The sequence below is a fragment of the Doryrhamphus excisus genome, linkage group LG9, assembly GCF_037039965.1.
Source record: "Doryrhamphus excisus strain RoL-2023G ecotype Guam linkage group LG9, RoL_Dexc_Guam_v1.1, whole genome shotgun sequence".
Classification (NCBI taxonomy): Eukaryota; Metazoa; Chordata; class Actinopteri; order Syngnathiformes; family Syngnathidae; genus Doryrhamphus; species Doryrhamphus excisus.
Window position 1 is genome coordinate 2123864 of NC_136365.1, and position 12891 is coordinate 2136754.

Consider the following 12891-nt stretch of genomic DNA (forward strand, 5'->3'; position numbering starts at 1 on the left):
AATTTTTATCGCATTGAACGCAACATTGATGAGCGCGCCAATGGTATGTCACCTTGAGTAACATGGAACTACTATCTGCTACTCTTGTCTTGCCTGTGACTGCTGTTAATGTTTTAGAGCAGTTTTCAATAGGTTGGAAATGTCTGCTTTTTGTATCCTAAACTAATAGAAAGATATAACATTTTTGTATGGTCACTGTTTCATACTTTTACCCATAATTTAGGCTTAATTCATGCACAATTTGGAACTAATTGTTGACTAAAGTGTGTGTGTCCCTGTCATCACACTCCACTCCTCTTCAATTGTATTACCGACAGATGTTTACGTTGCACATTTTTTTCTTTCTACTAATTGTTGAACCACTTGCACAAAAATAAAACATCAGTACCAAAGAAATATGGTGGTTTTGCCCTTTTAATGTTTTTAATGGGAGAAACACTGCAAACCAAGAGGGATGTAGTACATCACACAAGCAGCCGAATGCAGCATCAACTGAGGCCATCACAGCGCTGAGCTTAGCTGTAAAAACAACCAAAAACCTCTTCAATGAAAATGTTCCTCTAATTCCCATTCTACAATCCCTCCAAAAACTATATTATTGATCAGCTATATTATTGCTCCACAGTATAAGATCCTAGTTATCATAACTATTACATTCAGTAGAGGGAGTCCTCTTTGCACAAATTAAACAGTGAAAGAGCTAAATAATCATGTGGATGAAGGCAGCAATGGTTTAGAACAACCCCCCCCCCCTCGGCTCGGCAGAACTGTTTTTCAATATCAACCACATCATATAAATAAAACGTTTTGCAATACTACGCACTGCATCCCATCACGGGGTTTTATACTATTGAGTCTGGAGGCATCAAATCCCACAAGTCATGTGATGCCCGGAGTAAAGAGAAAGTGGGGTTTTCAGTTGGAAGACAACTTCCAAAAAGTTAAGATGTAATGATGTGGGTGGGTGCTTGGTGTGAGGGGGGGCCGGAGAAGAAGTGTTCCTCAGAGCAGCAGCTTGACTCCTCCCTGTGGCGACTGAGCCCCCTGGGAGATACCTCGTGGGGGTGCTGGTCCAAATTCTAACCGCTTCACTAAACTGCAAGACAGGCACAAGTAGAAAAATTGGGATACCAAAAAACACAGGAAGTGAACAAACTTTTTTTTAATGACAATGTGAATTATTGTGTATACATGTTCAACATTTTTCAGACATTTAGCGTACTGTACTTTAATGTAACTTCAGTTTACCCATTAAAAAAATGGCACAATTAATACGGTCAACTAAGCCTCGCTGCCTGACCTGTACATATACTGCAGTATTTCTCATAAAGTCGTTTATTTGTGGCGACCCGCCATGGATAATAAATATGGATGGCCATAAATAAGATACAAACCTTGTCATTACAACTGCATCCAGTAGATGGCATTGTAACTCTGCTTTCTCAACACAACTCACATTAAAAACACATTGTCGTGCAGTATCCTTCAGTGCATATAGCAGGGGTCTCAAACACGTGGCCCGCAGGACACTAGTTTGAGCCCCCCGCCTTGATATGAAAGTTTAATGTTAGTGCGGCCCACGCAAGTTTGATATGGATGCTATATGGTATCATGTACACAGAAAAAATTATTACGTTTGATTAATGTTCATGTTAAAGGTTAAATAACTGTTAATAGTTATCCTCCCTATCTGTGTGGAAGTGGTAAGTTTTTGGCTATTTAAGTTGAAAGGAAATAACTTGAAGGCTACCGTTTAGGTCGCTAGCTCTCTAGTTTGCGAGTTAGCATGTGTCTCAAGACCCTGCAGTTGCGCAATATGTTGTAAATAAAAAGAGTATAAATGTGACTATAGTCGTGTTTTGTCATGTCTACAGGGCTCTAATAATGCTTTGTTCATTTTAATCTGAAAAAATAATTAGTCTACCCACCAACTATATGTGGTTTCTTAAGTTTTTATTATTTACTGTTTTATTATTATTGTTATATTTATTTATTACTGATTGATTGATTTTCTTTATTCTTAATTTGTTAATTTATTTTTCATCTTATTTTGTGCAGAAAAAAAGTAAGATATTTGAGAACAGTGGAATGTTTTATCAGAGCTTTTCTTGTAGAAAATCGGAACCAAAGCACTGAAAAAGTTTGTATATTTTTCTGTTTTTAATAAATGCGTTTTTTTTGGGGTTTTTTTTTGGAAAACCTGATGCGGCCCAGCCTCGCCCAGACCCTAGCTCCAGTGGCCCCCAGGTAAATTGAGTTTGAGACCCCTGGCATATAGCTTCTATGATCTCCCTCACCTGTCGTACTGAGGAGGCGGAGGGCTTATGCTGCTGGCTTGGACTTCAGCACCTCCATCTAGCCCACATGGACTACCAGGGGCGGCGGGCAGTGCGGGCCTGCTAACCGATGTGTCGTACACAAAGTCTCGACACGAGGCCAGCTTGGATTCCAGATTCTGCCACGATATGAAAACAAGAAAGAGCTTGCAAAAAAAAAAAAAAAAAAAAAAAAATCATGATATTGACGCAAACATGTCGACAACTCTTACCCCGACTTTTCTCAGCAGCTCCCCGACGATGTTTAGCGCAGATATTCTAGCGGATGTTGTGAGCGGAGTTCCTGTTAGTCCATCACCTGACACAAAAACATATGATAATAATTCCTGTAGTTGTTGTATATAAATACCCGAGTATTTCAAGTACATCCATTCACCTCGTCGGATGCTGGATGCAGGAGGCGTGGCAAACGAGCCAAGCGGTTTGGAGGGGGCGACGGGGATGCTGCTGGAGGGACACTGCAGGTCTGGTCGGTCGGAATCTTTGCCCAGGCTGCTGGATGGTCGTCTTTCTTTCTGACGGACTGCCAGCTCTTGACGAAGATCTGCATCCCAAAGATGATATTCAAATGATAACGATAAAGACACAAGATAACATTACGGAGTTTGGATCAAGAGCCCTGCACTGCCGTTGAAATGTTTTTATAAGCGAGGGTAAACAGGTAGCGACAAATTTGTGTCAGTATGTAGAACATCAATATTTTAGTGACAGGGTTCTATTATGGTGGTTCACAGCTGTAGTGCATGGACCTGGCACTAGGGGGAGCAGCTCCTACAAGTTCATAGAAGCACTGAAGTATGTACTTGGGGAGGGAATAAATGTACTGTTTATCTAGCATATTTACCTGTGAACCAAGGCTTGGTCACCATGTTGTTATGCAAACAAAATCCTATTCCACCACATCATCACATATGCCATGATTGATAATGCCATTATTTACGTCTACTACAAAGTCAACAGGTTTTGATGTTAATGCAGTAATGTCATGGTGAGTATTTGCAACGTATTTAAATCCAAATGCTCGCGCCAAATACATTTTTTGCGCAAGAGACAAAAAGAGGTGATGATGCAACTCCACAATAGGACAGATCATATTTGGTGTTGTTGAAAAAAATGTACATTTGATAAGAGCTTGGCATGTAACGCTCCCATAGAAATACACGCTCTGCAGCAACCAGGAAGTGAAAAGGCATCTCGTTGTGTAGTAATGCCTTAATGCCTTAAAGCAGGGGTCTCAAACATGCGGCCCGTTTGCGGCCCCTGCCTTGATATGAAAGTTTAATGTTAGTGCGGCCCGCGCAAGTTTGATATGTATGCTGTATGGTATCATGTACCCAGAAAAAATTATTACGTTTGATTCATGTTCATGTTAAAGGTTAAATAACTGTTAATAGTTATCCTCCCTATCCGTGTGGAAGTGGTAAGTTTTTGGCTATTTAAGTTGAAAGGAAATAACTTGAAGGCTACCGTTTAGGTCGCTAGCTCTCTAGTTTGCGAGTTAGCATGTGTCTCAAGACCCTGCAGTTGCGCAATATGTTGTAAATAAAAAGAGTATAAATGTGACTATAGTCGTGTTTTGTCATGTCTACAGGGCTCTAATAATGCTTTGTTCATTTTAATCTGAAAAAATAATTTGTCTACCCACCAACTATATGTGGTTTCTTAAGTTTTTATTATTTGCTGTTTTATTATTATTATTATATTTATTTATTTATTACTGATTGATTGATTTTCTTTATTCTTGATTTGTTTATTTATGTTTCATCTTATTTTGTGTATAAAATAAAAAGTAAGATATTTGAGAACAGTGGAATGTTTTATCAGAGCTTTTCTTGTAGAAAATCGAAACCAAAGCAAAGTTTATTCATTTTTCTGTTTTTAATAAATGCGTTTTTTGGTTTTTTTTTTGAAAACCTGATGCAGCCCAGTCTCGCCCAGACCCGAGCTCCAGTGGCCCCCAAGTAAATTGAGTTTGAGACCCCTGCCTTAAAGGGAACGTGTGCATGCTGATGCCATATCTCTCAGCCCTCCCTCAGAGGTTCCACTGTATTTATTTAAACTGATGTTAAATGTTCCAGTGAAATGAATCTACCGCATCAGCTAGAAAAGTACGTTTTGTCTGGTCAAGCAACCCTGCTAAAGTAAGTCGTGTACGTGTTTACCTCTGGCTTCATCTTTGAGTCTCTGAACAGACTCGAGCAGGTTCTCTTTCTCGTCCAGCTCACTTTCAAGAAAAGCATTCCTCTCAATGACCTGGTTCATCCTCTGCTCAAAGTCCTCTAGGGACATGATGGTCGCCCTGGAGAGTCACAGGCATGATTACACGCTATTTTTTATTGCGTACAAACACACACACAACACACACACACAGCATATGCAAACCTTTTGGTCCTCTCAAGGTCATCATTGGACTGTTCCAGCTCTCTGATATATTTCTGCAGGTGATCTCGGACTGCTGTAGTTTCCGCTAGATTTTCCTCCAGGGTTGAGATGTGCTTAAAAGCATCAGAGTGTTGGCTCTCAAATTTATCCTGCAATCAGTGCACAAATCATTCAGATAATTTTTTGTTGACATTCCGGCTTCCATTACAGATTCTTTGCAGTGACATGTTCTAGCCAAGTCTTTTAGTGTTTACCTGTCTGGTTTTAGCACAAAACTGACTGAATTAGAAGCTTTAACAAGGCGTGCCAGTTACGTTGATTGCAATCAACTGAAAGTAGAGTCATGATAAAAGATCTTGACGGAAAATGGATGCAACTCTGGAAATAAAAGTTGTGAAATTGCGGAATGCCACCTACAAAAGGAAGTTTAATCAAAGCTAAAGGCACTCCAAACAAATATTACTTGCTAGAGAGAGTGTCGCTTACAGGATTTTCGTGACTGAGGACATTCAGGAATGACTGCACACACACAGGCCTGTCCACTTTTCATTTAAGATGAATCATACCTTGATGTTTTCCAGCTCCACTTGGAGTCGGTTGTTGTCTTGCAGCAGTTCCTTGTTCCGAGCCTCGCACTGCTTGAGTTCCGCTTCCAACTCCGCTTCATAGTCTCGACTCATCTGCTGAAACTCTTGCAACTCCTCCTGAGCCTCATCTGCCCTAATGACACAATGCACAAAGTTTACATGCAAAAATTATTCATTTGAATTCTCATGCTTCATGGTAAGTGTGAAGACACCATCACACTTGAAGACAACTAATGACAGCACTTTTGTAATGTGAAATATGCATCAGTAATATATGTTGTAATAATGTTTTATTAGATTACCTCTGCTGGTGTCCGTTTGCCTGCTCCTTCCAGAAGCCCAACTCCTCCTCTAAAGACGCAAACTTCTGTGTTGTTGGCTCGACCATTTCTCGGGATGTTTACAGTAATAGGAACAAACTAAAAAAAACTAAAACCCAAACAATGCTTATGTGATGTGATGGTTTTTTTTCTCTGACACATAGCAGTCAACCCACAAAACCCTGTCTGTTAGCAAATGTTAACATGCTAATTGATATAAAGGAATATCCATACCATATCCCAAATTAGACTATGTTTCGAAAATGTAATTATCCTATTTTCTTAAATGCAAGGTATGTGTATATTTGAAGATAAAACAAACGCTAGTTTTGCATGTAAACGTTGTTGTGGCTTAGCAAACTTTAGCCAGCTTAGCAATTAAGCTAGACTTCCAGGCTAGCACAAGCCAGTTTGAACCGATGGTTAAAATAGACTTACCTGTATACAGGGAAGTTGTTAAAACATTTTAGGTGAATGTTTAAATTCCTGTTAAGAGTTTGTTTAGGCTTATTCTTCTTCGACAATGAGGGTTTAGAAAAAAACGTTCTTAGCTCGCTCGCCCACAGCTCAAAACTCTTTGGTAGCCAATCAATTACGAGTAAAGCTTGAATTCTGAGATACTATTGGTCCCGATGGATGACGACGACTCAATATTAACCAATCAGCTACTACGTAGCTATAATAGGCGGGCCCTTCTGATATAACCAAGTAGAGCTCCTTTCCTGTTTTCCAAAGCCACTTGGTAAATAACTTCTGCTTTGTCTGGTTTAAAAAATTAGTCATGCCTATACATATAATACAATTGTAAACTAGTAAAAAAGTAGGTTTATGAAGTTAAATAAATGCTGAAACTGTGCGAGGTATCTTTGCAATGGACAGACCGTTACAAAAGTGAATAGCATTGTTGAATTAGGCATCCACACCAGATTGATTTGGCGTTTTATTGCATCTATTCATATTAGTCATTTGTATTAATCCATTATCAGGCAATTGTTACAACATACATATTCAGTGAATTGCATTTTTACATGCTTAGGGAAGTCTGTCAAATAACCAATAGCATGTCGTTGTCGTTGACAGTAGTACACCCATTAACTCCACTACTTTTTAATAATAAAATAATTATAATAATAAAATTAAAATAATAAAATGTGCCAAATCTCACTCATACTAGGCAAGTGGTTTAATATGCTACAAAATAAATAAACCCTGAGCTAAAGTTAGAGCTAGTTACAATACTTACATTCTCAAATTGAAATGTTAGGAAGGTATTTTACATTACATCTGAGAAAAAATATATTACAAATAAATTAAAAAATCCCAAATTTCCTTTTGACTGACTTTGTGGCTGTGTTGTCATATAGGAAAACATAAGAAACTCCTATGGTTGGGTAACTAATGTGAATTTTGTGATGTGCCAGCATTCCAAACATTTGATTTCAGTACTTTCAGTTTGACATACAGGTAAACATAAGGCACATCACTGCACATTTTAGGCCTTGGGAACACGTAATTCATGGCTGCTTCATACTGACGATAAATAAGTAAATGTTAAGAGATTGCATTGATATAGTAACCCAATATTACACTCCAGTATGTCAACACACCACATCAGGCTGTCTTTGTTCTTGGCAGGACTTTGTTAATGAAGATCTAGAAAGATGGGAGACAAATTCACAGTTACAGTAAATCTGGAAAGAAATTACAGTACGGTAAGTTGAGGGATATGAAGCCTTCTGTAGATATAAAATTATTAATCCATCCATTTTGTATGCCGTTTGTCCTCACTAGGGTTGCAGGGGTATGCTGAAGCCTATCACAGCTGACTTCGGGCAAGAGGCTGGTACATATAATGTACAGACAAACAACCATTCACACTCACATTCATACCTACAGTCAATTTTGAGTCCCCAATTAACCTAGCATGTTTTTGGGAGGAAACCGGAGTACTCCTGCAGAAAACCAAAATACTAGTAATAATAATAGTGTGGCCAAAATACTCACACTATGATATTTTAAAATAGTTATATATCTAAATATAAGTAAAATTTATTTGGTTATTTAGCAGGCTGTCCATGGAAAAGGTTAAAGGGGAACTGCATTAGTGTCAATACGTATTATATTATATTTATATTTATTATTATTTATAATAATTAAGTAATAAATAAGTAAAAAAATAATAAATGAGTATTATATTATATTTATTTATTATATTATATACTATATATTATATATATTATTCATTCATTCATTTTCTACCGCTTTTTTTCCTCACGAGGGTCGCAGGGGGTGCTGGAGCCTATCCCAGCTGTCTTCGGGCAAGAGGCGGGGTACACCCTGGACTGGTTGCCTGCCAATCACAGGGCACATATAGACAAACAACCATTCACACTCACATTCATACCTATGGACAATTTGGAGTGGCCAATTAACCTACCATGTTTTTGGAATGTGGGAGGAAACCGGAGTACCCGGAGAAAACCCACGCATGCACGGGGAGAACATGCAAACTCCACACAGAGATGCCCGAAAGTGGAATTGAACCCTCGGCATTATAACCCTTCTTGTGTTATAATGCACAGTAAAGGGAAAGAAATATGTGTTCATGTTTCACATAAGGATTGTGAATGATGGGCAAAATTCCCCAAAAAGGTGCAATTCCCCTTTAAGACATGCCTGATGAAGCTTGTACATTAGGGAGCAGAAATGACATCACACCCTTATTGCTGTAAATGAAATGAATGTCAATTGAGCGACTATAACACCCTTACCTCAGTGTTAATTATGCTGTGACCTCATTAGTTTTCTTTCGTGGGCATGCCTTCTTACAATCTATGACATCTGTCTTCACCTGACCCAGCATTCGCAGCAGACACATGGCGTCAAAGTCGTCATCGCCGGCTTCTTGCAACAACTCCAGCACCTGTTAATTGGAAGTGATAATTAAAGGCATGTAACTCTGTATTTGCTTACTGTTGCTCACCTGCAGGCACTTAAAGGACTTGAGTTCACTCAGGTTCTCCTGCAAAAAGAGCAGATAGATGCTAAGGTCGTTGTAGAAGGGCGTGACAACGCCCAAAGCACCGAAGCCTGGCAGCATCTCATAAGGCCGAAGGAAGCCGGAACTCTGGCGTGCCGGTCCGACGGCAGCGTATACCACCAACGGAGCGAGAAGCACATACACCCCCAGGTTGATGTAGCTGAGCAGCCTGAAGACACCCACTGCCACGAGCTTACACTGGACAGCTGAGGGCACAGCGCTATCGTTCGTTAGCACCCCTGTCCGCAGATCACAAGGAAACTCATCGGTGAGGGAGGCCAGTTGGATGTAGTATCCCAAGTACAGGCAGGCTAGAAGCAGGATGAGCAGAGTCAAGCTCCTACATGCCAGGTACATGACTACGAGGCGGTGTGAGAAGCGCTTGGTCTTCAGATACTGCTCAACTAAGGGGTATTTGAAGCAACCCTCTGTCAACTCCAGAGCACTGCTACACAGAAAAACAAAAAAACACCACAACAATGGAGTTAGTTGCTTGTACACATTGCAAATGAGCATCCTTCTCCCCACTAAAAGCCTAATTTAAACGTGAAAAGTGGGTGTTTTTACCTCGCTGTGTCATTGGGTCCATCTTTATCTTTAGTATTCAAGGACGCAAGATTCTTTGCCAATTTAATAGCACGATTATAAAAGCGGTCGAGCTCCTCCATAATGAAACTGAGGTCCGAGGATAGATGTGGGGCTGCGGAGAAGCGCCAGAAAAGGGCGGGGATGTACACAAGAATGGCCAGTGAAAGCAGGATGTATGGAAAGAACTGAATGAAAAAAGAGACAAGAGGATAGATTTGTGTTGAAATGGTGTTTTGTAAACAAAGTGGGGACACGATGAACTAAGAAAATCATTGCATTGATTCGTTCTTGCGGCTTCATGATCTGCATATGACGATACTGCTGTGTCATTTACTAGGCACGCTGTTACTGTACAGTCGATCGAATAGCAAAAAAACATGAGTCAGCCACCCTTCTCTCTTCAATACGCCTCACACACAATTTATATCAAGGGTCTCAAACACGCGGCCCGCGGGCCAAATGTGGCCCGCATGACACTAGTTTGAGGCCCCCGCCTTGATATGAAAGTTTAATGTTAGTGCGGTACGTGCAAGTTTTTATATGGATGCTGTATGGTATCATGTACCCAGAAAAAATTATTACGTTTGATTAATGTTCATGTTAAAGGTTAAATAACTGGTAATAGTTAGCCTCCCTATCCGTGTGGAAGTGGTAAGTTTTTGGCTATTTAAGTTTAAAGGAAATAACTTGAAGGCTACCGTTTAGGTCGCTAGCTCTCTAGTTTGCGAGTTAGCATGTGTCTCAAGACCCCGCAGTTGCGCAATATGTTGTAAATAAAAAGAGTATAAATGTGACTATAGTCGTGTTTTGTCATGTCTACAGGGCTCTAATAATGCTTTGATAATTTTAATCTGAAAAAAATAATTTGTCTACCCACCAACTATATGTGGTTTTTTAAGTTTTTATTATTTGCCGCTTTATTATTATTATATTTATTTATTACTGATTAATTGATTTTCTTAATTCTTGATTTGTTTATTTATTTTTCATCTTATTTTGTGCAGAAAAATAAAAATTAAGATATTTGAGAACAGTGGAATGTTTTATCAGAGCTTTTATTGTAGAAAATCGGAACCAAAGCACTGAAAAAGTTTGTATATTTTTCTGTTTTTAATAAATGCGTTTTTTTTTTTTTTTGGAAAACCTGATGCGGCCCAGCCTTGCCCAGACCCTAGCTCCAGTGGCCCCCAGGTAAATTGAGTTTGAGACCCCTGCTTTATATACTGTATTGTTTTTCCCCGGCAGTGAATGCTTTTTAAAAGGTACCTTGTGAAGCCATAGCGGTGAACTGTCAGCTTGTTGCTGCACTGCTGCCCAACAAAAGGAGTCCACATACGCTGCCTGTCTCCAGGAGAAATTGGTGGGGGCAAAACAGCTGATTTGTGTACCTGAAGGAGCACAGTATTGATGTTTAAATTGTTTGTTTTTTTTTTTATCTACACAGTAGAGGTGTCACGATACACTCATAGTGTAGTTATATAAAATAGATTGCACGAGATTAGATTACACTTCCTTTAATGTTTAGCATGCTCCGCCAACATGTAGTGAAATAGATGCCAGCTGTCATGTTTTGATCGGGTTACTCTTAAGTAACTTTGATCAAATTTAGAATTAAACATGGCGGCAGTTCTCTAACTCCCATGGAAAAAAGAGTCACAAGTGAGTTATACTGGGAACACAGAGTTACGGCGGATTGCAGGGTTTATAGCGTGCGTAAATACTGCGGTTTCAATTCTGTTTTTGGTTTCGTTTCTGCCGCCCTGTTCTTGTGAGAAATATTATCACGGTTTCATCTCACAAGATCTCGTGATGCTCCTACTGTATTGGCTCTAAACTATAATAATATGTAAGATATGATATAATATAAGTTCAATACCCTTTTCACAGTTTCAATCAAAACTCATTATTTGTCACTCATTCGCAAATTAGCTCATTAGTATTAAATATCTCAAGGACAGACAAAAGGAGGCTTTTTAGGCACAAATGACTTTGAAAGCCTGGCAGCTTTTTTATTTGGTTCTAAAGGCCGCCACATACTCCTCCAGAAATGCAGTGTATTCACTATACAAATAATAATATCAAAGTGGCAAACAACACTATAGTCCCACAGTGCATAATATTAATGGGGAATGTGAGTGTATAGTCTGTCAACCCTATGATTGAGTGACCATCTCCAGCTCCCCTGTGACCCTGACCAGGTTATATAGTGGACTAATGGATAGACATATTAAAGTCATCTCAAATGTCGCTTTGCAAAACATCTTTTTTGAAATTTCCTCAGGATGAAAGCTAATATTTATTGTTTTAAGTTAGAAGAATAATGCATGTTTGATTATTTCATATCTCCAAGCAACAGCTGCAGGACAGGGGCGTGATTTAAAGTACAAGGGTGGAGCCATTACAATGCTGTCAGCCTTTCATAAACCTCTATAAAGTCATGCACACATTTCATGGATATATTATCTATATATATATTAAAAAATGAAATCCAGCATAACAATTACATCAAAGAATTTGCATTTTTCACATGTAAGCGTGGATTGTGTCTGGAGGATGGCCTGATTGCATATTCACACCAACTCACCTACGGATACTTCCTGAGCAAAAGCGAGCGAGATGAGAAACAAAGGTAGCCCCACGGCTAGAAATGTTACTATTTTGTCCACGGCCAGCTCCAGGCGCATCCCTTTGTACTTAGCCTCCGTGGGGTCCTTCAACAAAAAATCCGAAAAAACATATTCTGTTGCTACGTGTGCAATTGCCATGACGTGAGGACACCAAAACAATAATTATTTGATTAATACTTGTTTTTAAAATTTACTACAAATGAAGTGACGAGAGCAGAAGTAGAGCAACAATGCATGGAACTATGAGCTGCTATTGTCCAGACAGCTCTTCACTGGTTGGATGGTGGTTGAACCTGCAGTGCTGTGCCGTTACAGTGATGGCCACCAGAGGGCGCTAGTGGCTCCCAGCCACAGCGAACCCGAGAGAACACTGCCAATTGTTTATTTTTCAAATAATTGACTGTGTAGGACTGTTTAATAGCAAGCACATTTTCATCACAAAAAATGACAGCGTTACATTGCACGTGCATTGTGTGATGTGTACAATAGACAAACAGTTAAAGTGAAATATACAAAAAGCTGTGCATAAAACGTCTACCAATTATAATAATGAATGGGTGACAACCGAAAGTTTGGGGTAATTGTATGAATCAATATTGTCAAATAAGCAAAAAACCTTAGTCACCACGACAGATGTATATTTTGTTAGATAGTTCCGTGTTTTGTATAGATAAATTGTGTTATCTCATCACAAAATATTGTCTTTACGATTGCTGTGTCTCAAATGACGTCACATCCGCCCACCCCAAAGCGATGGGGGATAAATAATCAGCAAATTGACACGTGACAAGCGTTGTTTTTATTATGCCTTACGCTGAGAGACACTTTTCGATCGTCTTGCGTTCAACTTTTTTATGTGTTCATGAATCACACCATGCACACTAATATAATCGGAGCAAATAATTTCAGCAACATACACCGTTATTCGCTTTAATCTCCGAAAGTGTATATCCAGCCGTAGTTTATGTTTACCCCACTTCTGTTCACCGGAAGTGACGTAACCGCCACGAT

General features: G+C 39.3%; 2 protein-coding genes across 3 annotated transcripts; both read right to left on the minus strand.

The window, feature by feature from the left end:
- Nucleotides 1-396: 396 nt before the first annotated feature.
- LOC131119786 (nuclear distribution protein nudE homolog 1-like) lies at nt 397-6213 on the minus strand. Of its 2 annotated transcripts, XM_058064770.2 has the most exons (9): nt 6064-6213; nt 5608-5724; nt 5285-5438; nt 4719-4867; nt 4499-4635; nt 2713-2880; nt 2549-2634; nt 2298-2455; nt 397-1096 (listed from the first exon to the last, which is right to left on the minus strand). In XM_058064770.2, the coding sequence occupies exons 2-9, from the start codon at nt 5691-5693 to the stop codon at nt 1003-1005; spliced, it is 1032 nt and encodes a 343-aa protein (XP_057920753.2). In that variant the 5' UTR covers nt 5694-5724; nt 6064-6213; the 3' UTR covers nt 397-1002. The 2 variants fall into 2 exon arrangements, with proteins under 2 accessions (XP_057920753.2, XP_078649291.1); XM_078793165.1 differs by having other exon boundaries at nt 2549-2880.
- Nucleotides 6214-7058: 845 nt separating this feature from the next.
- LOC131119627 (pannexin-1-like) lies at nt 7059-12140 on the minus strand. Its single transcript, XM_058064758.2, has 6 exons — nt 11838-12140; nt 10520-10641; nt 9233-9438; nt 8609-9113; nt 8397-8548; nt 7059-7278 (listed from the first exon to the last, which is right to left on the minus strand). Exons 1-5 carry the CDS (start codon nt 12016-12018, stop codon nt 8408-8410), a joined length of 1155 nt encoding a protein of 384 aa, XP_057920741.2. The 5' UTR covers nt 12019-12140; the 3' UTR covers nt 7059-7278; nt 8397-8407.
- Between the last annotated feature and the right edge of the window lie 751 nt (nt 12141-12891).

What these genes read in the sequence shown, in the direction of transcription:
- LOC131119786 (XM_078793165.1), bottom strand. Translation starts at nt 5,693, where the DNA reads ATGGTCGAGCCAACAACACAGAAGTTTGCGTCTTTAGAGGAGGAGTTG. An exon ending in ACTCAAAGATGAAGCCAGAG is followed by an intron (nt 2,881 to 4,498) that starts GTAAACACGTAC and finishes TTTGGGATGCAG; the next exon opens with ATCTTCGTCAAGAGCTGGCA. An exon ending in AGCTGCTGAGAAAAGTCGGG is followed by an intron (nt 2,456 to 2,548) that starts GTAAGAGTTGTC and finishes ATATCGTGGCAG; the next exon opens with AATCTGGAATCCAAGCTGGC.
- LOC131119627 (XM_058064758.2), bottom strand. Translation starts at nt 12,018, where the DNA reads ATGGCAATTGCACACGTAGCAACAGAATATGTTTTTTCGGATTTTTTG. An exon ending in CACCGCTATGGCTTCACAAG is followed by an intron (nt 9,439 to 10,519) that starts GTACCTTTTAAA and finishes TTTTTCATTCAG; the next exon opens with TTCTTTCCATACATCCTGCT. An exon ending in GGACCCAATGACACAGCGAG is followed by an intron (nt 9,114 to 9,232) that starts GTAAAAACACCC and finishes TTTTCTGTGTAG; the next exon opens with CAGTGCTCTGGAGTTGACAG.